The sequence below is a fragment of the Rhinopithecus roxellana genome, chromosome 4 (genome assembly GCF_007565055.1).
Source record: "Rhinopithecus roxellana isolate Shanxi Qingling chromosome 4, ASM756505v1, whole genome shotgun sequence".
Taxonomy (NCBI): domain Eukaryota; kingdom Metazoa; phylum Chordata; class Mammalia; order Primates; family Cercopithecidae; genus Rhinopithecus; species Rhinopithecus roxellana.
Window position 1 is genome coordinate 129398889 of NC_044552.1, and position 25775 is coordinate 129424663.

General features: G+C 39.4%; 1 protein-coding gene across 1 annotated transcript in view; it reads right to left on the minus strand.

The window, feature by feature from the left end:
• Positions 1-23086, minus strand: part of RSPO3 (R-spondin 3) — a 77300-nt gene extending 54214 nt beyond the window's left edge. The window contains exon 1 of the mRNA XM_010385229.2: positions 22472-23086. Coding sequence (XP_010383531.1) covers positions 22472-22568 — 97 coding nt within the window. The 5' untranslated portion in view covers positions 22569-23086. The remainder of the gene's footprint in view (positions 1-22471) is intronic.
• Between the last annotated feature and the right edge of the window lie 2689 nt (positions 23087-25775).

Here is a 25775-nt window from a genome sequence, read left to right on the forward strand (position 1 = left end):
ATCTGATGGTTTAGGGTTTTAATATACCAACGTTTTAACCATTAAGTCAATTAAAATTCACCTATGCTATTTAAATATGTGCACATATGTGTTTATATGTATGTGTGTGCATGTGTATATGGATACACACACATATATGTGTGTATATACATATACATATGCATGCATACAGGCCCATGCATGCACACACACACCAACATACAAATTCTATTGGTCTTTCATCAAACTCAAAAGTACAGACATTAATTGAACTGTAACAGCTAGGATAATAGAGTCTGCTGTATATTTTGCCCTACTAAATCAACATTTAATCTGAAAGTTTGTGCCTACACCAAAGGTTGAAAGAATTCCTAAGAGTCTCAGAGAGGAATGTCTTCACCAGCTGCTGAATATAGCCCAGTTGGTGCGCCACCATTATTATGTGGGGAAACGTACTGTTTTTAATGGAAATGGTTTCTTTGAGAACTTGGAAAATCTTTCTTTTTCTCTTACTGAATAATAATTTCCTGAAGGGAGTCTAATATTTATATTCTATAAATACTTTAAAATAAAACCACAGCAATAAGACAAACCTAACATTAAACAGCAAATAGCTGGGCTTTCCACTAAAATCAAGTCAGCCCAAAATATTAAGAAAATGGCTAGCAAATGATGGTAGCTGTAGAATTCATGAAATCTAAGATATGATGAATATTTGGGAGCTCAGTGCCAACCTGCTAACTGAAGGCTATGCTTTGCCTAACCACATCTAGTACAGAATCAGGACTAGAAATGAAAGATAGATGCAAGTAGGCTTCACTGTATATGGATACACTGTGGAAACTATGATTAAGGTTTTCAACAAAAATTTCACCCACAGTGTGCTCAACATTTCATGTGATGCAGGAAAGGCAGGAATGAATAAGAAATCTAGTTCCTGAAGACGTGATATTCATCAGGTAATAAGTAAGTAAACAAGGAATCAAATAGTTAAAGATCGTAATGAGTGTTGTTAAGGCAACAAACAGGTGGGTAAGGCAGAGAATAACTCTGGGAAGCTTCCTTAAATACATGTCAGGGAAGACCCTTTAAGGCTACTCTTAGCCAAGGCCTATAGAATAAGAAGGAGTCATCACATAAACCCAGGAAGAGTATTTCAGGTAGAGCACCAGCAATGCAAACAGTATAAAGCCGTGGGAGAAGCTGGGCACAAGGCTTAACATGACAGGAACCAATGAGGCTGCAGTGTGGTGAGTGCTAGAAAATGAGTTACAAAGGGTGGCTGGAGCCAGATCCTCCCATCCCTTGAGGGCCAAAGTAAAGAACCTAAGTACATGTAGCTTCTGCATTTCTAAGTAAATATTAGAAGGAAAGGAAAGAACACATTTTGCCTGATATAGTTACTTTAATTTGTGTTAATTTTATGGATCTTGGAACAGAACCAGCATCTTGTATTCCATGAAAATATGTTCTCTTATTAACTTTTATATTAGAGGTGAATGTTCTAACTAGCAACAAACTTGGGAATTTACATCCAGATTCCAATCTTTGAAGACGCTGTGCATCAATCTACATGTGTTTTGCTCTTGGGACTATCTCGTTTCTCCTCTGTTCCTCCCATCTTTCTCTAGTAGTAATTTTAGTTTGCTTTGGGGTTTTAATTTTCATTCTGTGTATGTGTGTGTGTGTGAATAAGTGGGGAGAAGTAAAAGAGTTATCAAATACATAAAAGGTCATAAGAACAAAGAAAGAATAAAAGGCAAAAAGATTACAGTCTTGCATATACTCTTCCCTTGTATTTTTCTAAATTCTTACCATTAGCAATGTGTATTGAAACAGTCTAAATAATTTAGAGTAACAATACTGTGCTTTTTACTTCTAATTTAATATTTCTCTTAGTCTCTTAATATTATGATATTTAATTCCTTAAATTAATTCAAAATCTATGGACTAATTTCAAATTTGATACTTCAAAAGTAGTAAAAATCATATGAACTTTCCTGTAACCAACTGACTAGCTACAGTTGATGCTGCTGTTGAAACTGTTACAAACTACTCACAGAACCAAAATAAAGAGGTGTTTGTTTTGTTTTTTTTCCCCCTAACCGCCAGTAGAAAAATCCATTGTGAAGTGAAAGCACTCTGCTATGAGTGTAAAATGTAAGGTACTGAATCAACATCCCCAGCTGTTGCTAAGAGAGGGAAAGCTTCCCCTTCTCCAAGTGGCCATGTTCCCAAGTGGAGGTGAATAGAGGACAAGAGGGGGTGGATGGGGGTGATGAGACCCAGATTCTGTAGAGAGCCAGGACCTGTTGATGAGTTAGTGGGTGGTAATAACAGCGTTCTTCATGAGACAGATCCAACAGTGTTCATCCAACAGTGGGAATCATTATGTGCTGTGGTCTGGCTGAGAGAGGCATTCCTTTTTTTTTTTTTTTTTTTTAAGGGAAGAAATAATTAGAAATCAACATAAACAGAAAATGTGATAGTTTAATGGTAATGAATCTGCATGAGTGAGTCCATAACTACTAACTTCACATTCTTGAAAGAAACAAACTTCAGTTTGTGCTAAAAACAAACTCCACTTTGTTATATTATGAATAAACTTGGATATTCGTGCTACATAGCATGCTAAAGTAGCATATCTGATGGCTGAGGCCTTAGCATAAGCAAACAGCAAGTGAGAGACTTTCGGTATTTCAACAGGCACTAGAGGATGTACAAATAGTGAGTATACCATTTTTTAAAAATCCAGCTTTATGTATCACATATAAAATTCTGAGCAAAGGAAATAAGTGCATTTTTTTCCCTAGATTCGCAAAATTGCTAACAGAATTGAAGAGGAATATACATGCACCTTTGTAAGTATGATGTATCTTTATACTTACATGCATGGCTCCCTGCATTGAGACCTCATTCAGAAATGTGTCCCACACACTTCCTAGAAGAGCATGGGGACAGGGTGAAGAGGTACTGGCTCTGCACTCATCTAGAGTCTGGTTTTGAACCCTAGTTCTCATGTTTTCTAGCTTAGTTACCAATATTTTTTTTATCCAGTTATTCATTTAAAAAATTAAATTATTTGACATCCACACAGTGTTCTAGTAGGTGAGCATACAAAGATGAATATAACCAATTATCTGTCAATGAATTTCCAGTCTGATTATATATTTAGACAAAAGTTGTTTAATTTCTTTGAGCCTAGGCTTCCTCATCTGTAACATTGGAATATCTGCTTGATATATATTTGAGAGGATTAAGTGAGATGCTGTGTAAAGTGCCTAGCACTCTCATAGGCAATCATCAAAATCATAGGTATAAGACACTTTAACTCAAGAGGCACTAAACCCATCCTGTGTTATCATCATCCATATTTGAAGCAGCTGGCAGCTTTATCCAATAATAACTCTTAGAAACCTCTAAGAAAGGAGGCTGAAAAGAGGACACATTCTGAGGCTTCTAATACAGGAGGTGTGAGAAGCTTGGGGAACCAGAAACTTACTAACAGTCATAGAGAGTGGCTACTTTTTAAGGACCATAGACACAGGCTTTAATAGGAGTCACAAACAACTTGGGCAAGAAGACCTCTGAGGCACTAGCTGCTCACTGAAGACAAACACCTACTTAAACAGACTGAAAAAGGTAAGATATGGCATAGAAATGATATCAATATGGTACCAAGAAACCGAAGGTCTATATGGTACAGAGAAACCAAAGGTCTAAAGATTCTAAAACTTATACTGTGTGTAAAAATGGCCTGGATTACTTGTTTACAATGAAGAGGTACAGATGCCACTCCTAAATATTTTGATTTGGAAGTGAATCCAGTGGATTTAGGTAAGTGCATTGATAAGAAGCATCCCAGGTGAATCTGATGAAGGTGATATAAATACCGCACTTTCAGTATTACATCATCATTATCTTCACAAATAATTGTTTATTCAATGATTGCTGGAAGCAGTCTTCTAGGTACTGATCATACTGAGAGACAAAACATAGTCTCTGACTCAAGAAGCCTACAATACAATTAATAAAATAATATTTTTATATTCTAAAAACCATAAATGTATAGACTAGAAATTTACTGCAACAAATTAAAAGGCAGTAGCAATTACTGATAATTGAGATATTTAAAGACTACAGAGAGCAATTAGGAATGGTTATGGAACTTGAAGAAAAAGAAAAACTGAGTCAAATGGAAAGAGGGAAAATGTTATGAACAAAATGCTTTATGTAGGAATACATACACAATATCTGAGAGGATGGTGAATTTACCTATGGAAATTAAAGGGCTCTTGAAGCTCTTCCTTCTGCCTTAAATTTGCAGATGAGAATATTGAGATCCATATAGTCAGCTTCCAGCCAATAGAATCATAAACTTTGGTAACTTTAGAGGTATCTAGTTCAAACTACTTCCCTGTAACAGTCTACTTGATTATGTCTAGTAAAACAAATATCATGATACTTTGGGAAAGCCCATACAAATTTCTTATAATGGCATTTATTTATTTATTTATTGAGACGGAGTCTCTCTCTGTCACCCAGGTTGGAGTGCAGTGGCACCAACTCCACTCACTGCAACCTCTGCCTCCCGGGTTCAAGTGATTCTCCTGCCTCAGCCTCCCAAGTAGCTGAGACTACAGGTTCACACCAACACGCCTGTCTAATTTTTATATTTTTAGGAAAGACGGGGTTTCACCATTTGGCCAGTCTGGTCTTGAACTCCCGACCTCGAGTGATCCGCCCGCCTCATCCTCCCAAAATGCTGGATTACAGGCATGAGTCACCGTGCCCGGCCTGTAACATTTATTAATAAACATCCCATCACATCAAAATTCAACCATTTCTCTCAGAAAGTTCTACTACCTATAGAGAACACCCAGCAAGTTTTCTGCTTTTTCCTGAAGACAGTTTGCGAAACAATGCTTGATGCTCTTGCTTCGTATCTCCTTCTCCCCACAATAAGCTCATTCATGGATATTCAAATGGGACAGGACGTTAAAGATCTGCCAGTTCACTTTGTCATCTAGTAAAAATCTCATCTATGATAAAGATTTCCTCTAATCTACATGCATTTCTTGTCAAATCCAAAGGAATCATACTAACAATAGGAAATTCAGGGTAGATATAAGAGAACTGTGGTAGTGCGGGAAAAGTCATAGAACTGTGAAAAAACAAAACAGCTATCCCCCTACAAGAACTTTGAGGCTAAGTTTTGCAACTTCCTAGTCTTGTTATACCATATAAATCACTTACCATCTTTGAGCTTTGTGAAATGAGTATGACAAAACCTGTTCTGCCCATTCCAAAAGGATGTTGAGAAAAAAAATAAAATAAGATGATGAGAAAGTGTCTATATGCTCTACAAAATCATATTAATATAAGTTATTCCTAATAATGGGCAAAATGATACTTTTCCAGTGGATCAGATTTGAACTTTCCTCCTTCCCAGGAATAGAATATGTTTGATGAGAAAATGGATAACTGTGTTTGATGAGAGTATGGTATGTGTAATTGGTTTGTTTTTTTAAATTTTGCCTCGTCATGAGTCATCTTAGTTTAGGGCAACAGGTTATTGTGACTTTTTAAAGTTTGGCATATCTTGGTGTAAGGAAATAAAGAGACTGTGAAGCAACTCTTCAGTCAATGAACAGATAATTCTCTCCAAAAAGGCCATTATTAAACACATAAGAAATCAGATTGGCAGAGGATCCACAGAGCCCTTCTCTGGAATGTCAACCCTTGGAACCATCTGCTGTGTAGCATTTGGTATTACAGAATGGCCACAGGAGATATTTCTACACTTGGCTCCACTGCAAAGTGACTTCAGTGAAGTCACTTACTTCTCTGGTCTCTCTTTATCTTCTTCAGTAACACGAGTGGTTTATGCTGCATATAGAATTCACAAAAATCTTCCTAGCTATTACAACTCTTGTACACTTAATTGATATGTCTATTTATTTATTTATTTATTTATTTTGAGGTAGGGTCTCAGTTTGTTGCTTGGGCTGGAGTGCAGAGGCATGATTACTGCTTACTCCAGCCTCAAACTCCAGGGTTCAAGTGATACTCTCATTTCAGCCCCACAGTAGCTGAGACTACAGATGTGAGCCACCATGCCTGGCTAATTTTGGCATTTTTTGTACAGATAGGGCTTAGCCATGTTGCCCAAGCTGGTCTTGAACTCCTGGGCTCAGGAGATTTGCCCTTTCTTGGCCTCCCAAAATGTTGGGATTACCTGTGAGGGCCACCACATCTAGTCAACGTGTGCTTTTCTGTTGCAGTAAATGGCTGCATGAAGATGCTACATTACCAATCAGAAGGATCTTTTAAGAACAATAGTGGTGAATTTTTTTTTTTTTTTTTTTTTTTTTTTTTTTTTTTTTTTGATGGAGTCTCACTCTGTCTCCAGGCTGGAGTGCAATGGCACGATCTTGGCTCACTGCAACCTCTGCCTCCCAGGTTCAAGCAATTCTCCTGCCTCAGCCTCCTGAGTAACTGGGACTACAGGCATGCGCCACCATGCCTGGCTAATTTTTTGTACTTTTAGTAGAGATGGGGTTTCACCATGTTGTCTAAGATGGTCTTGATCTCTTGACCTGGTAATCTACCTGCCTCAGCCTCCCAGAGTGCTGGGATTACAGGAGTGAGCCACCATGCCCAGCCAAAAGTTGTGATCTTATTGGGCCTCTGATTTAAAAACAGTTTAAGAGCTTGACCTGGCACTTCCTAAGTAACCACTCTGTTAAGTAGTCTGGTTTATTTTCTCACACCCTTATGTTTTGTGAGGTATTATTAGTTCCATCTCAGTTGCAAAGATAACTATTTCTCATTTAAACCTCCTCTGGCATTCTCTTTTACGGGCTTAATGCAAAGCAGAGTGTATTGGGGAAAGCTATTCATTAGGTCAGAAGATCTAGATGTACATTTTAGGTTTACCATCTCTGGCTATGTCATTTTGACCTGTTCCTTAGTTGTTTTCAGCCTCAATTTCTTTACTTATAAAATGAAATAATATCTCATGAAATTGTTGTGAAGGTTGCATAAGATAAACATGTGGAAGTAGCTGGTAGTAGCCTTTCTTTACTCAAAGACATTTACAAGTCAGTGATCACATACAGAAAAGAATTGAATCAAATTATTTTCAAGACTCTGAATTTTGGTAACTGATATATTTAAAGCTATTAACTGAGGTTAGGAAAGGTCATCAACAAAGTTATATAAGAATCCAAATAACTTGTTGACATGTGTTTGCCAAACTGGTGCTTTAAGTAGATTGACTTGTATGTTTTATGTGGTGGTCATGGGGTTACCATAAAAGGTTTGAAAATGCTTCAGAAAGATGGACAAAAAATGCACTATTTTTAAACATACAATATGTTAGTGTTTGGTAAAAGTAATTCCAGTTAATGAACTAGTGTGAAAGTTCAGCTATAGAATTAGTCAATGTGCCGAAAACGGAAATTCACTCAGCCAAGCTATGCCACTCCATTACAAGGCTTACTTAAAAATGCGAACTACATTTAAAGTGGACAATAGCATACTTCCTATGATTGTCACAAACAGCATGCTAAGTAATGACTCCTATTCATTGCTCATAAATTTTAAGACAAGAAAATACCAGAAGGCCTAATAAATTCTCATGTTTTCAGTTAATCTTCCTTCCACCTTCCTGCTTCATCCCCATATGCTGTTTTGCTCAGCTTTGTCTCTATTTCCCAGAGAAAAATCTGGGTAGGCATTAGGTTTATTGTAAACTAATGAATTTCCAATGCTATTTAAACAAATAAAAAAAGAGGTACTATATGGCTTAGAAATGATATCCAAAGTGGTCAAATTCATCTTTAGCCAAATATTGTTTTTTAATTCTGAATTAATATTTTCTTTCCTTAACCACTGTGAAATACTACAAGGGCAAGTTCCAGGTGTGTTTTGCTCATTTTCATAATTTTGGCACATAATAACTGTTTAATAAATAAATAAATGTATGATATTGTAGTTAGTGTTAAGTTCAATTTTGATTTTTCCGTATTTTTCCCCTAACAAGATTCCTTTTTTGGCTTGTTAGCTTTTTAAAAATATGGTCTAAAACTTCCATGAACATGCAAAAATAAACTTAAACTTTTGAATTCTAGCCCTAACTCAGCATTCTAGACATTTGGATGGACAACTCTCTAAGGTTAGAGCATGCTACAAAAATGAAAAGGGAAAGCTCATTGATCTTACTGTTGGAGGGATGACCTTTAAGATCAGTTTTCTGTTTTCAGATAAATGAAAGACTATGAATTCATTTATACAGTAGATGCAATCAAATCACAGACTAAATGATTTGTCTAAATTATATAGCAGTATATAAACTAAAATCAATGTCCCTGCCTCCTAAGGTGGGATTTTTCTCACTAGAGTCAAATCAAGAACATCTAGACTCTAAGAAGGTAATTAGAAAGGTAATTAGAAAGACACGATTATCTTCCAATTAAATTTATAAAGTTTCTATTTCATATTCCGTAGATCCATTTTGATTATTTTCCTTGCTCATTTATAGCAAATACAGTATTTAAATAAGATTCAATTGGAAACTTAGCAGTGAATGACTGCCATTATGCTTGAAGCAAAACAAAAAGGAGTAAAATTCCATTGCATATGTTTTAACATTATTTACATTGAACTTTTACTGAAATGTTTTTTCACAAAAAAATCTTAAAATTTAAAAAACCCTATATCTGCAATGAGGAAAAAAAATCTAGATATTAAGAAGAAATCTCACATTGTGACTTATCAACAAAGAAATGAAATTAAGATTAATGGGTTCTTAAATTTTAATGTAGGCCTTAAATCATCAAGGGAAGGAGGAAACATTAGTTAGTCTAAATGACATATGCCTTTCCTAGTCAAGTATCACAGGAATCATTAATGCTGTAGCATTAATTTGAAATTCAGTCAGTGAAGTTTCTGAGGTTTTAAATTGCTTAGCTGTGTAATCCCCTAGTATATAATAAACACTTGAAAATGCTGTGCAAACAAGAAAGCACAGAAAGGGAACACTGGTTTGCTTTCACCTCTTGAGGTCTAGGGTACTACCCTGTTTTAATAAATAATATTCAATATAAGGCTTAGAGCTCAGCAGTTATCCCTTTTAGTAGTTTTTGAATAATAATAATATGGATATCAGAGCTTACATCAGATCAGATCTCAGATATGTTACTTCATTTTGGTGAGAATTTGGAGAACTAGCCAAAAATTGCATTTGAACTGGCATGATGATAAGATTTGTAATTGCCTCCACTTTTTTTTTTAAGCCATTAAAGCACCAGTAGTCAGTTTTTACTATTTTTCAATTTAAATGAACTCATTTCCCTTATATCCTATGCACATTAAAAAAAAAACTCATCTGTATAGTGATAACTTAAAATAATATTTTGCAGTTCGATTACATACAGTTCATACTAACTCCTCTTTTGATTCTTTTTCCTTTAGCCTTTTCTCCATTATATAGTATCAGAATCTTTGCGTCAGATAGCATCAGACCTGCTGTTGCAAACACCACTAAGATCTATCATTTAGGAACAGTTACTTAAACTTTGTTTAATCTCTAATGGAAAGGATTTCTATAAACATTTACACCAGAACAGTTTGTCAGAATGAATCCTGCAAAATTGCTGGCGTACTCCCAGGATCAGGGGTCTGGTGTTGGGGGAGAGGGAAGATTCCTGGTTATATAATTTTAAGCAACCCTAGAATTTCAGGGGTCTTCCTGCTAGAATATGAAGGGTTTGTATTAACAAAAAGGTATTTCAGTGCCCAGAGCAATTCAATTAAAGTATTTGAACAGCCACTTTAGTTTATTGCTCTTGTAAAAATGACTCTCCATTTGCTTCAAGTTTAAAGTAAAGGGATTATTTAGGTTTCAGAGACCCAGTAAATAAATTGTCTATGAGGAAAGAAATTTGTACAAGAAGTGTGAAGAAACACACCAAATTTATTCTGTGCAATGGTTCTTAAGGTGCTTAATATGTAGAAATGGCTTAATCTTCCCATGAGTTGCTAAGAAGTCAGCATGAAAGAGTTAGTGGGGGGAAAACTGAAATCTGCCAAGATAAATGCAGCACTGTTTATAAATTAACTTGGCTGCCTGTGTCTTTATTTTTTCTTTGGAAGATTATAAAATTAAGACTGTTCAACTCGTCTTAGTAGGGGTTTAGAATTTGGGGAGTGGATGAGGAAGTGAGTTTGAGCTAGGAAGGGTGACGAAAATATCCTGCACTGGAAAACCTTGGCAATTTTCATTTGAATGTGTTCTTATCTGATGACCTACAGCACTTCAGCCCAACAGCTTGTGAATTAAGTAGTATGGGTAAAAAGTATTACATAAAGTTTTCTTGGATTGTAGGCTCTCCTCAGAGTACATACTAAGTTCAGAGGCAAACAGTTTAAAATGAATTCCTGGAATGTCAATGGGATGCCCACATGGATACTGAAGATGGTAGTGATAGCATGAAATGGTTCGGAGCTTCTCTTGCTGCAACTCTCCCTTATTCTGTTAGAAACGAAACTTTGGGGTATGGTCACATAATGCCCACAAGTTTAAAAACACAGGCTGGGTATGATAGCAAATGTTATTGATTGTACTAGGGCCAAGTAAGCATCTATGTGATACTGCAAGTCTAATTGGCCTCCAAGGAAATCCTACTGATCTGTGTTAAAAGCTTGCATCTACATCAAGCTCTGGACAGAACTGGAAGGTTGGCTGGATGTCTTAGAAATGTGCTATATGAAACAGAGACTGGCCTTTAAAAATTATATTCAGTCTTTGCAGAGGGGGCTGAGAGTTACCATCTTGAGGATGGCATGAAATGAGAGTGTGTAAATTAAAGTCAGAGGGGCTAAGGGTACCACGTTTGGACCTTGTTCCTTGTTACCAAACAAGTAATGAGGGTCCTTTTGGACTCCAAATGAAAAAAAAAAACTCATCATAAATTGAAAAACAAAACTAAATTCTATAAGAAACAAATATGTTGCTTCTCAGTATGTCCTCAGTTTGTGGCCAAGCAGCATTTGTCTGTACCATTTGTATTTTATGGCAGAAACTACATGACCAGTGGTACAAGTAAACACAGCAAAAAAATTTTGCTAAGTTTTTAAAAAATTAGGATTCTTCTATTCTTTGGTTATCTTATTGTCAATCTAAAACTAAAGAAAATCAAATACATTGTTCCACAATATTGGCCATAGTGACAATCAGGTAATTATAACTATTAGATGTGTGCAGTGCACAAGGATAGGATTTATTTGCCTACCAAATGATACCTGGAGATTTCTAGTTGCCAGAAAAAGCTGGCCAGAAAAAGAGTTTGACTTCCTGTCTTTAGATTTAAAATAAGCAATATCACTCATCCATATATTTAAACAGAGAACTGGTAGTCTAACCTCAAAAGAATATTGAAATATACTGAAGTCATTCTGAACTATAAAGGAATTTGAAACTTACCACTGTAAGAACGGTGTCTTTGTTCAATTAAAGATCCATCACATGAAGTGATGGAGTATGTTTTCTGGGTATCCAAGCCAATGGTTTCAAAGGCAAACTTTTACTTTGGCTATTGAGCAAGAATACTTTTGTGCTACTTCAGTATTTTCCTAGGGAAAGGTTTAACCATCTTTTAATTTCTCAAATATTGAAAGCTTGGAATTATAGCACCACTTACTTGTTGATCATTTCTACTTAGATACTTACATCAGCATGTTTCTAAAGTGAATTGTTTTCAGTACAAGAAATCATAAGTTTGTTCTAGCTCCAGATATTTTAAAATTGCTTGCCTGATATAATGCATTACCATTTTCTTGTTGCCAAATGTGACTTCAATAATATGATATTTAAGTTGACCTAAGGATGTTTACAAGAATTCCTTCCCTTCCATTTCCATGCTAGTCAGACACCTTCTTTTATGAACTTAGATTAAATTCTTTGAGTTCTTTATCTACCCAGGAAGGGAGGAGGAGAACTTGCAGTGATGAATCAGGAGTTCTCTTTGTGGGCATGTACATTCACACAGGCAAACAAGGTGGTTTATGAGGATAGTGACATAAACTGCACATACTGATGACGTATTTCCATCTCTTGCATGCTTAGGGTAAATAACCTATTGAGAAAAAAATTAGTGAAAAAAGCATTGTTTTCTGGTATATTTCCTACTATCTGGAACTCATGATTGCTCCCCATCCTTAGGGACAAGTAACTAGGTCTGACGTTGGAGCAATGGCTAAAGCTTGCTGTGATGACCTTCCTCCCAAGGAGCCTGGCTTTCTTCAGTCTAATTACTTTTGGCAATTGCGGTTATTGGGATTTGGCCTAGTGACTCATTGGAACCCATATTATCCCAAAGAGCCCCCTTAACTAGCAGGATTAAGTCTGTCAGGAAGCCCAGACTTCCACCCCACTTTTACATGGAGCTTTCCCCAGTTTATGGCAAGATTTGAAAATCCTTCATGGACTAAAAAAGACTCATAAACAAGATTTAATGGAGATAACTACCCAAAGAAAAGCACATTAGGAGTGAAGTAGAAATGATAAGTTCATGAATAAATGACCTACTGCAAAACGGAACCCATTAAGGTAGAGTTAAAACTATGCTATTTATAATCGTTTTACTGATCACCAGTAGTCAATCTAAAGTGAGTCAGAAACTGTAGAAACTATAAAAGAAAAGGACATTTATTTGTCGTTAGGCATTTCCTAACCATTAAGTTTTCCCTAAAAACAAGGAGGACTCTAGGGCACATTAGCAGTCATCTGGTGAGACATAAAAACAGTTGTTTATTATTAAGTAGCTTTGAAAAAAAAGTTGAGTATGGCTGATACCCATTTTCTACAACTGTCCTATTTATACCCCCTCCACACAGTATAGCTTAGCAGCAAGCACACTCCCCCATGGTTTGTACCTCTCCTAGTAGCTGTGTTTTTATTTTATGAAGCCAGCATCTGTTACATTCACTAATGTGTCCTACTGTGTGCATTTTGCTCTGTTCTTTTGACTGAGATAATTCTCTATCAGACAGTCTTGTCAGTACCAATCAGGGCTACAAGTTTAATAACACTCTTGATCAACAATACAGATCAATAAAGTATTGATCAATAATATCAGAACACTTTATATTTTACACTACTATTTGTTCAAATGACATCTATCTCATTTGTAATCACACTCCACATACGTCTATTTTGTCCCTCTAGCCTTCCTAAAACTGGCATGGTTTTCAATGGTTGCTTAGCTGCAATAGTGATTCCTGAATTAAGGCTCTTACAATATTTCTCCATCTTGGCTGCACATTAGAATCACCAGAACTACTTTAATAAATACAGATATTCAGGTCCCATCCCCAAAGATTGTTTCATTTGTTCGAGGGTGGAGTCTGGGCATTAGTATCTTTTTAAAGATCCCCAGGAGATTCTAATGTGAACTCAGGGCTGAAAATCATTGTATGAAGACCCATAAAGCAAGAATTCAGAGTGGAGGTTACTGTTAATGCTCATGGTAAAAGTAATATAAATAACAGACTTTATGAAGTGCCATAAAGATAACTTTTTTTGGATAACAATAACTAGCCAGTAAAATATCTATTGTGGTTGTAAATTACATAGAAGGATTCTGATTTTTAACTGCAAAATTATAGACTTTTCCCACATCCTCATGCCTACATTAATCTTTTCTTGGTTACGCACACCATAGATGGAAATAATAATCATAGAGTCTTTCATATAAACTGTGCAATCCCATTGTTTTTAATGAAAAAAATCAGCAAATTTTTATGTTTAAAAGCCATCAATAAGACAGGTTTAAAGAAAGAGGACAAAGGGTAAAGGAAAGAAAGCGAGGTAGAGGAGGGTACTTGAATATCAGAAGCAACCCTTATAGTAAATGTTTGAAAAAAGACTTATGATTTGTTAAATGATGATAAAGAGAGAAGTAGGAAAGAAGAGAGTAAGAGAAATAAAAAGTGAGGTGGAATTGAGAAAATGCACCATGAATGCCTCAAGTACCGACCCTAATAGTTAAGGTGGAGTAAAGAGTCAAAGAGGGACCTTGGCTTTGGAGTCAAGCCTAGATTGGAATCTGAGGTCCACCTCACTTCCTTGAGTGATCAACAAAAGTGGGACTATTGGCACATTCCTTACAGGTGGATATGAAGATCAAATGAGATAATTTTTGCAAAAGCATCAAGCAAAGGGTCTGGCACTTACTGGTGATTACAACATGGGAGCTATTGAGTAATAACTATTAGCATAATATTCACTTTAGTAAGTATACATGCATATTAAGATAAGATGTATATAAATATAACAGTGGCTCTGAGAGCTAAAAAGCTGTTGTTTGCCATGTAACATTTACGCATACTTTGGCATATTATGCATTCTTGGCAAAATGTGATTGATATTTCCCTGGTGTATATGACAGTCTTTGTTGAGATGACAGTGTTCTTACCTTTGATTTATCTTTGTAGAACAGGGGAACAAAACAATGAGAAAGGACTGCTCTTTTTCTTACCAACTTATTGAGCATATGTTAAGAAAACAGTGTTCTAAAATAAGCAGCTCACAAATTCTGTTATTTTATATTGTGTGGTAGTGGTTTGTATTATGTGGTTATAAAATGGGGGCTGCTTTACCACTTACTCTCAGGAATGTGCTTTGTATTGGGGTATAATTATAAATATGCTTACCAGCTAGTTTTCTAAGGACAATTTTTGGGAGTGAATATAGCACATTGCATTACTGTGTGTTCATTTTAGAAAGGTGTTTTAAGGTAACTAGATCTAATCCTATGCCCATGCCAAGTGCTCAGAAGAGGACTAGTAGAATAAACTGCTTCTTATACAGAAGCCCTAAAAATAGGAGGAAAAGGCGGGAGAGCTTAGGGGGCTGACTGTTACTGAGGCTAGACAATTACTCGGTGGGAATGTTGTAGAAGTGATCCCACACTGTTTAGATGGACTGGATTCTTTCAAGTTTTATCCCTTCCAGAGATTCTCTTATATTAAGAGAGCACACTTTGTAGAGAAATCTACTTAAAAGTAGAACGCTACTGTGATGAACAGATACCGGACCCAAATTCAATGGTTCAAAATTTTACTTTTATACCTTATGTAAACTTGCCTTTCATTATCATAGTTTTCCAGGTCTCCTTATGATCTGTGGCAAAGTTCCACAGGTAAGAAGACTTCTCAGTACAATTTTCAGCTGCAAGATTTGGCAACAACAACTACAGCTCATGATACCAGTGACCATCCTCTTATGTAACACAGAGAATATTATTTAAAAAACCATTAAAAACCACAGTTGAAAATGATATATTAAACTACTTAAACAAGGTACCTAAATGTAATTAATCTTATTTTGACATTACCAAGAAGAGTGAGTCTCAATATCAGCACAGCACACATTTTTTACACACTTTTGATAATAATAAACATCATTTTTATGTGAGAGACTCTAAAGTACTTGTGTTCAGCCCTACTACTCTAATCCCAGGTGTTTTGAGTTTTGAGTTCCTAAACGTCCTCCTGGCTCCTCAGAAGAGAAAGAGATTTCCAACAAGACCGGCCTCTCCTATTTTTCTTTTTGTTGATCGTCATTATTTTTCCATTCACCCAGACCTGAGTCCTTACACTCCAAAGTTTATTGCCAGATATGAGCCTACATCTCTTTCCCTTTCATATCCAATTAATTGCCAAGAACTACTGATTTGGTTAAAAGAAATTATCTGCTATATATGCTCTCCTGTGCAATCATTCACTGTTGTAGCATAGGGCCTTATTTTCTTAAACCTGGACTATTGTAATCATCTCTTCCTCATCATTACAGGCCACCTCTGAAAGCCTGCCATGCTAGGGAAGCTCTGAAGTGACCCTTGAGTCAGTACTCCATTCCAGCTCCCTAATCCTGAGCCTAAGGACAAGATGGACCTGCTATGGACAGAGTATGCTGATTGTTGCTGTAACTATGGTTTTCAGACAATAAAAAATGTGAATGATGAGGTATATTATAATTAATTCATTATCCACATTGATCACTTACTCATTAACCTTTATGTGATGAATTTACTTATACCAAATGAATGTTTATCTTTGTACTCAATCTTTATCTGTTAAATTTAGTTGATTAAGATAAGTTATTATTTAACTCCCTAGTTGTGACTTATATTCTCTTACCAAAAGATTAAATGTTGCGAAGACCATAGGGATCACCAGATCTAAGTTTTTGATCCACCTCCTTATTTTGCAGATGAAAAGCTTCAGCTTGGTATAGTAAAAGGACTTTCTTGAGTTATTCAGGCATCAGCAGTAATGCTGGATCTAGAACCCAGGTCTTCAACTTCTCAGTCTACCTTTTCTCAACGTACACTAAGAAGCCTTCCTTCTCAGATTCTACCACAAACTTATGATATTTGCAATGGATTAAATTCTAAAGGTCAGATGAAGCGTTAATAAGGCAGTGTTTTGAAGAGTAGATTAGATGTTTGCATAAAACATAAGGACAGTTAAAAGCCATTCAATATTTATTTAATTGGACAATCATATTCTTTAGTACCAATGAATTTTCTCTAAAAAAATTCAAGAAAAATTTTAGCGACAGCAGATAGCACCTAGGTCCCTTGCTGAGATGACAAATGAAGCAGAAATGCTCTTGTTGGAGGCACCTGCAATCTTGTTTTTTAAAAATAAAATTTAAAAATTATTCAAAGAGTTCAAATGTGAAAAGAATTCAGGTATTTTGCTTAAAAGATCCATGTTATTGAAACTTTAGAGCAGAAAATGGGATTCTTAGCAATCGATGACATTTAGATATTTAGCATTCCCAGCACCCCCACAGTCTTTGAGAATGGAACACCCCATTCTTTTCAGTATTGCTGGATGACTACTTTAATCAGAATGTCAGTAATATTCCTAAATGGAAAGATCTGATGGGCAGAATTGGAGAAAGAGAAAAGATGGCTAACACCTTTTACATATGTATATGGTATACTTCATGTGTTTAGTTATAGTTGCAAAGCATTTCAAATTTACTAGGTTATCAAACAGATATCAAATTTTAAGATAATTCAACCATGTGAAACCCTGAGAAAAATCTCTAATTAAGAAGCAATCTACATTTTCCCTTAAAATCAAAGGCCAAGCAAAAAACAAAACATAAAAAACAACAAACAAACAAAAACAACCTATGTCATTTATGATGCAACATTTTTTCAAATTATTATTCTAAAAAAAAAATGCCAGCACAGAATGCACTGTTAGAAGAAATAGTCCTAACCAAGTTAAACACATAATTTCAACACACTGTCTTGCACGATCCTTACCGTGCTCTTAAAACTGAATGATGTTTTCCTAATGGTTACCAAAGTTTTTTCTTACATTTCATGAAACACAATATCCACTCTGATGGCATTTCAAGAATTCACTACTTGGAAAAGAATTTTTTGGGGTGGGGATGGGATATGGGAATGAATAGTGAAGAAGTAGGAAGAGAGAGATCAAGACATGTCCAAAATGAAACATTTGGATGGAGACAAAGGGGAAAAGTTAATTTGGTAAATCAGTATATCGAGAATAGTTTTATTGTTTGCTATCTCATTCTTAGAGTTGCGGAGGTGTTTTTTGGCCTTAACTCTACATAGGGCTCTGACAACTCTACATAGTACTCTGCCAAAGTTACATAGGATTCAAAAGAAGTATTACAACTAAAAAAAGATTAACCATTTAACTAGAAAATATTTTAGACATTTAGTAGCAATCTGGAGACTTCTGTCCAGATTCAAATCAACTAAAATAATCAGATGTCTAATAAATTCATTTTGCAGCAAGGGTTTCCCCAAATAACTTGAAAATAAAATTTTACTACACGTTGTAATTTCCATTCATTGCTTTCTGGGGACCTAATTTGTACTATATTAAATGCCAGGGAATTATTTAATGGAGAAATGACTTAGCAAAGCTTATCTACTTACAAGTTCAAATACTCTTCACATTTCATGTTTAAAGGAATATTGAAATAACATTAAATCAATTTCATACTCATTCTTGTATTCTCATTACTTGAATAACTTGGGGCTAAAAAGATAATGTTTTAAAATGATCATTTCTAACATTCTTGTTAAAATACTTCTATTCAAGTAATAAACAGAGAATTAAAATAGTATCACCATGGGATATTTTGAGAAACAGCCCTCACAATGTAATGATAATTAAATTTGAATTCACAAAGACGTTTTTCCTTGCATTTAGATGTTACCATTACTGCACATGAGTTTGCATTTGTCTTGATTTATACAGCTATTACATGATGTATCAAAGAATACACTTTCTTTAGCAAATTCTACTCATATCTCTATCTTTAAAACACTGTTACTCTCAAAAATAAGGTAGACTGATGACAAATGTAGACAAGTGTGAAAAATACATTGTAGTCAATATCCAAACCAAACTTTCATTTGAAATTAATATTACAAAATGTATAGTAGAATTAAAGGTTTTTTCTATTTTATCAGTTAACTTGTTATTTTCCAGGATTCACAACATAATCACAAAGAGTGTGTCGTAATTTCAAAGACTGGCTCAACATCTGAAACAATGTCATGGGCAATGACCAGTACATTCCAATAGTCTGTTTTTATTTTATTACCATGAAAATTATTTCCTTTGTATTCTTTCTTTCTTTCTTCAGACTTCTTTATGAAAGACTTGTGAAGTTTTATAGATTGTGCAATGAATGCTTTTAAGTTATTATGCATATAATAGCTTTTCAAAACTTGCATTTATCTAAAGTCTGAACAATTAAAACCCAGCTACTAGATGGCATCAAATAAAAAGGATGCTAAATGCCATCTGATGTTTCTAACAATAACCTTCTGGCATAATATAATCCTACAGTATCTTCTAGATGATCAAATAATATATACCATTTAGGAAGCTTTACTATTAGGTATTTAATTATTTGACATTGATCACCATTGTATAATAAATAATAATATCAGTCCAAAAATTTCCACTCAAGGAGAGCAGTTTATTTTCTAAACCTATTGAATAAATCATGGCCTTGAGACCATCTAATTTATTTTTTAATAAACCTAATATCTTCTCTGTGACTAGAATATAGAATACATGTGTACATAACTGTGAGATTCATGGCAGGAGACAAGTTCCACTTGTTAGATATATGGCATTATGTAGGTTGCTGAGCCTCTAGTTCTCAGGCCTTTTCTTTGTAAGATGGGAAGATAAATCGTACCTGCCTCTACACTTCAGTGTCTTTTTCAGGGCCCAAATAACTAATCCAAGTGAAAATGTGAGGCCTCACTAAGATATTGCGGCTATCATTGTGGCAAAAACAACTGCTTCTTAATGTTATTAGCACACAATCTGGAATTCAAAGGTTGAGTCCTTTTTAAGAGCTGTATACCAATTCAAATAGATAAAAATTTATTGTGTATTTATTCACCCATAACTAAATAGACATTTCAAAGTACAAGAGTCTTGTTTTAAAACATTGTTTATTTTATGAGAAGAAACAATAGTTTGTAATAACTAGGATCAGTATTTATATCAAAGTAGAGACAAATGGGATTACAGTTGTTTTAGGGAAACAGGAGAATACTGATACGGCTTTATTTGCTATTTCCGAGGATAATGCATGGTTCTTTGGACATGACAATATTTAACACTTCAAATGAATGTTCTTGTTTACAAAAAACTTTCCTATTAAAACAATCAAGAGAGACCACTAAAAATTTTTTTAAAACAGTTTTTAACACCTTAATTTTCTACCTGTCATATCTTTACTGATGATTTTAAGCTTAGGAAATTGAAACTATTTAACTACAAGCCAAGAGATTCCTTAAATATTCACTTAATTGTCTCTTGAAGAAACAGTTAGGATAGCCAGCCTCTTTTGAAAACACGTTTGACCACATGTTTTCCTTTTAGAAACGTTTCCTAGTCCTTACCTGAGAAACAGGAACTGTGCATTGAGTCTTTTTATTCGTTTATTTTCCCCCAGAGATTTCAAAACAAACGATATATCTAAGTTTGTGCATATGCAGTTTGACCTTGAGTCTCTGGGCATTTAAAGAGGACGTCTCTACCCTCCACTCCTTCCTCATTTAAGTCATGCTGCACCTGCCGAGAGTCTAGTCGGTCTCCTCCGAGGACGCAAGGGGTCGCCCCTCTACCAGGATTGCACCAGCAAACCAAGCCGCAAACGCAGACTCAAGTGCGAAGGAGCAAGAGCATCGCTGCGGGAGCTGTCTGCCAGTCCCACTTCCACAGAATAACTGGAATTGCAACCCAGTTCCACCCATTCTCTCTTTCATTCCCGCAACACAAACAGAGGTCGCCTTTGACTTGGCCTTGAGATGATTAAGGCAGGTCAAAAAGCTGTTTGCCTTTGACTCCTCTCTGCCCAACCTAGAGGTGCATCATCCCACAGCTCCCTGAGACAGCGCCCCGGGAAAGCTGCCTGCGCCGTGGTCCTCGCTGGGGGAGGTGGGCACAAATGGACTACAAGCTTTCTTTCCTGTTTCTTCCTTCGGAATCAGGGGCCCCAAAACTGCAAAGCGAGACGCCTCTGACACTCAGTACCCTGTCCCTCCTTGGCAAGCGTGTGGCTCCCAGCCCGGGGGTCCTCGGTGGAGCTAAAGGAGGGAGCGTGCTCTGGAACGCCCAATGGGCACGGGCTGGAAGAGCGGATGGAAAACAGAGTGGGCTGCGTTTCAGCTCGGGCTCTCTACGCTCACTGACCCCGAGACTCAATTCCCCAGGTCAGACCCTGGGAGGAGAGGAGGCGGGGACCGCCAGGCGCGTGGACACCGCTGAGCCCCAGGCAGCCCCTTCCGCGTCCGGGACGGAATGAAAGAGTGGGTGGGGAGTTACCAGAGTACACACCATTTGGAGGCCAAGAATAATAAATCAGATGCCCTGACATATTTAGTTTGGGTTCTCCTGCCCCCTGCTAGGCGATCCTAAAGGCGGTGAGGCCTGGCCAGGGCCCCTGTAGCTCTGGCCCTGCCACCTTTTTTAAAGGCAATTTTCAGGTGAATCAAACCTTGTCTGGCTGAGGCCAGCAATACAAAGGGAGCTTTCAGGGGACCCTCATGCCCAGGGGCAGGGCAGGGACAAACAGCGGCCGAGAACTGATTACTAAATTTCCATCTCACACAAGCCCGTGTTGTGTCCTCCGCGCTGCCCCGACGCCTGCCCAGAAAGACTTCCCGGGCGGGACGCTGGGAGAGGGATCTCCTTGCGGAACCAGGTGGGGCCGCTGGGCATGGGCTGCACGCCGCGGAGGTGCGAGGGGCCACAGCAGCAGCATCGCTTCCTGCCCTTCGCGAGCTCCAGGAGACGTTTCCTCCTCCCTCTCCCCACCAGCGCCCCCAGCCATAGAGCCTGCGTCACCCCTGCTTTGCGATCTGAGAAAGGACTCCCCATGGAAACACAGACACTAGAGCAGCGAGGGCGCCAGTATGCCCTGGAGCGAGGAGAGGTGACACCTTCGCATCTGTCCCTTCATGTCGGGAAGATTCCACCTTTCAGACAGACCAACCCGAGCTGAGGCTGCCCTGGTGGTGTCCGCTTAATTTCAGCTACCGCACTGTCTTAAGAAGCCACCACAATCCAACCTTCCAAATAACAGCATTAAGGGCAGCGAGGAGGAGAATCTTTAGGGGGACCCCACTCTCTGTACGTGTGTGTCTCAGGGGACACACTTGAAAGGGCCAGAGATGGTACAGATGCTCACATGTGACAGTCAACTCCGCACCTCCGGCTCCCCACAGCTGGGTTTCTGCTGTCTTCAACCCTCGGGCGTGGGACGTCCGGCAGCTCTGCAAACGCGCAGACACGCGAACCCCAGCGCCTCGCGCGCCCTTTGGCTCCGCTGGTGCGTGTTGGGGATGCGGCCGCTCAGGCGCTCGCTCCCTGGCTTCCTGGCCGGGTAGCGGGCGCTCGGCTACCGGAGTCCAGCCTAAGGGCCCAGCCGAGGTCTCCCTGAACCAGGAGGTTGCGCGAGGTGAGCGAGTGCCGCGGCTGCGCCTCCCTCGGCATTTACTCAGCGGTCAGGGGCATCCTGCGTCTGGGCGTCCCAATTGCCTAGGGCTGGGTGCCCCTGTCCGATCCTCAAAAGGAAAGCACAAATCCCGGGTGCGAGTCTAACCCAGGACCGAACTTTCCCGCGAACCTGAAGTTACCAGGGGGCGGGAGCCACCTTAGCGCCGCGTCCGCCCGCCCCTCGCACGGGCTAGGATGCTGCGGGAGGCAGTGGCGCCGAGAGGCAGGGGTGAAAGACGCCGTCCATACCCCCAGAGCCCAAACCCGCATCTCCTCTGGGAGGCGCAGGGCGCAGGGCGGGGGGACCGCTGCCGTTGGGAACCGACTCCGGACAGGCAAAGCGACCCGACAGGTGAACGCGGCGGGAGGGAGCAAACGCGTAAAAAAACCCTGCACTTACTTCTTCGCTGGCGCCTTCCCCGGGAGGCGTTTTGGCTGCCGATGTATTCCATAAAGTTCAAAATGATAAAAAACCAAGAAATCAGTCGCAAGTGCATAGTAACCCGGTAATGCTTCCCTTCCTTTTCTCCTTTTTCTTTTGATTGTTAATTATATTTAATGTTTTTAAAATATATGTAGGTGTTAGGCGTATATAGAGAGTGCCCGAGCAGCGGGACTTCTCCTCTCACATCCGATAGGCGTGCTGTGATGGCAAGCGAAGCGGGGCGGGTGGACAGGGAAACCAACTATTGTACTTTCAAATTATCCAAGCACTGAACTGCGGCGGCTTCGCTGGGGTGGCTGGCATCGCCGCGAACCCGGGTTCCAGGAGCCGCCGGGGCGGCCGCAGGTAGCATGTTGTGCGGCAACTGCCGCAGGCGGGATCCGGGCGGGCGAGCGGCGGCGGCGGCTGCAGCGGCGGCCCCTTGGGCTCAGAAGCTGCGGCGGCAGCGGCTGCAGTGGCGGGGGCCCCTGGAGCGCAGTGGAGCGGGCGCAGTCGGCACAGCGGCCATGGCCAAGGGGCGGCGGAGAGACCCCGAGCTGCTTCTGGCGAGCGCGAGCAGGAGACGCTCCAGTGTTGGGCTGGGCTCCCGGGAGCACCACATAGGGGAGGAGGAGGGGGGGTGGAAGGGAGAGGAGGGCAGGGAGGGGGAGAAGAGGGGGAATGGCTGTGGGGGGCGGGGGGAGCTCGGGGGCGGGGAAGGAAACTGCTGGAGCAACAACCCTGAGCGACCTCAATAACTTTCAATTTCAAGAGGGAAAGAGGGAGCTGGAAAAGTACAGGCGTTGCGATTTGGCAGAGGGACTGGAAGAGGCGCCTAAGGGGTCCCGGGTCTACAGCGCAGCATCTCTGGACACTGCAGTGACGGCGGGAGAACTCGAGCCAGGAGAATGGGAAAAGCAGTGCGTGCGAAGAGCCCCTCAGAAGGGCAACTCCGGTGGGGAGACTTGGGTGCACTGGGGCTGGCAGGCAGTGTTGAGGTTGAAGACCCCCCCACCCGTTCAAGTTCGGCTTCTCTCCGCGGCCTCAAGCTAGGCGCACCCGGCTGTCGGTGGCCGTGCGCCCCTGCGCCCCTGTGTCCCAGCGCCCCCACCCCACTCCCAGCGCCGGCGCGCAACTACCCCCTTTGGCAGATCGCTGGAGAGTTTCTGGCTGCTGACTTGTTCCCGGCTTTCCTGACCTTCTCCTCTGTTCCCTTTCTCCCTTTCTCCCTTTCTCTCTCTCTCTCTCTCTCTCTCTCTCTCTCTCTCTCTCTCTCTCTCTCTCTCTCTCTCTTTCAATAAAAGTGGCTGCAGTTGGTCGCCAGGCGGGTGGTCGGGAGGAAACTCTGTGGGTGCTGCCGGTCAGCTACTCTGAGGTTTACCTGCTCTGAGCGGGGAGGACCCAGAAGTGTGTGTGCTCAAGATCTTCCCATTGGAAATGTAGTTGTGCTGCGGCTTTTTTTTTTTTTTTTTTTTTTTGTGACAAACCAAGCCTTTTCTGTGGCTTTGGAAGATTCCTTTCCCTCTCAGCAATTCCCTCTATAGTCAGCTCGCCCCCCTTGGAGCTTTCTCTCCCACCCTCCGTCTCCCAGTGTTCTTGAGAGGATCTGCTGTACATTTTGATATCTCATCTGGAAGAGTGGGAATAAGATTTGGAAGATTTTCCCAGTCTTGGAGAAGGAAGGAGGGGAAGGTCCACTACTTTCTTATCTTCCCAGCCCAAGTGGAGGCCCAAGGCAGCAGAGAATAAGATGCCCTGGCCCACCCAGGGATGGGAGAACAGAGGGCTGGCACCCCTGAATGGGGCACACCCTGGCTGTCGGTAGTAAATGGTGAGCTTTCCACGTCTTTTCTCCGGTAGCACTAGCCAGTGAACTTTTCAGTAATTACTGAAGAAGTATTTAGTCGAAAGTCACATGCCTCAAGTGATTTTAACATAAGCCTGACTTATGTATTATATTTAACAGAATATCTGGAGGACTGCACTAGCACTACAGGTTAACACAGCAGCAAACTTCTGGGAGGTCACTTTGAAAGAGTCCCTGATTCATAGGTGCCTTGCTAATTTTTGTGCTCAGCTCAAATAATTCAATCTAAGTAAATTGAGAAAGCCTTGCAGAGAAACAGTGACACTTGTACTTCTATCTCCTTCCTCCACTTGTAATCCCTATTACTGGATTTCCTTCCATTTATGTAAATTAGGTAAATTTACATGAATTAGAGCATTTTGTAAGTTTGCAATGCTACGAATTGTATGACTCTGGAGTCCTTTACTGATATATTTGTTATACATCCCAAAAGTAGGATAGGGGCGATAAAGTGGCCTCGATGCAAAAGGAAGGGAACTTGAAATATGCATTATTTTCAAGATGCTAAAAATTAGAATCTGAGAGATGGTCTTTTGATGTTAATTCTTTAATTAAATATCACTTATTATACTGCATGCTTGTGTTGGAATTTTGAAAGTAGGCATAGCTTCCTTTAGGTTTGATATTATGAGGAAGGCAACACCCCAACAAGATTATGATTTTTGCCTTCTTTTTAAGAGTTCCCATTTATAACACCCCTCTTTCAGTGGTGGAACTTTTTCTGTACATTGTATGCACATGTGTGTGCACACCCCCACACGCAGCCTTTCCACCCTTTATCTGTTGCAAAATGTCTAGTTATAAATGACTGAGTTTATCACTTTGAACCAGCAAAGTTACAGATAACAGGACAATTCCAATAATGATTATCCAAAAAAGAAGCCACTCTATTTTACTATGCCTGTCCCCATCTGCTTTGCTTTCCTTCTTGCTTAATACCTCAAGTCCTGAATATCTGCACCATAAAACATGGGGGATTTAAAGACTATGGGAGGCTCCCTTTGAAAAGGACTCCAGAGACAGCCTTTCTAATCTGGGATACTTGAGCCGGATGGGATGAGATTGCAAAAGGGATGTGAAAAAGCAATTTGATGAACAACTTCAGGGAAATAAACATGAAGAAAGTCATTTACTTTTCACTGTGCGGTTGTGCAGACATATGTTAGTTTGGAAGAGAACAGGAATGGCAGTGTAAGTAAATAAACAAACCCGATGAGAAGCTACGGTTCTTGAGCCATCCCAGAAAAGAAGTGCTAGATGCAGTGGGAAGGAAAAACTTGTCAAGGAATAAGCTCTGCTCAGAGGAAACATAAGGAAAACATTAAATAAAAGAGGAGAGTATTCTTTCTCTCTTGATGCTGTGCTTTAGAATAACTTTTTCCTGATCCGTGTTACCGTCGTATTAAATGTGTG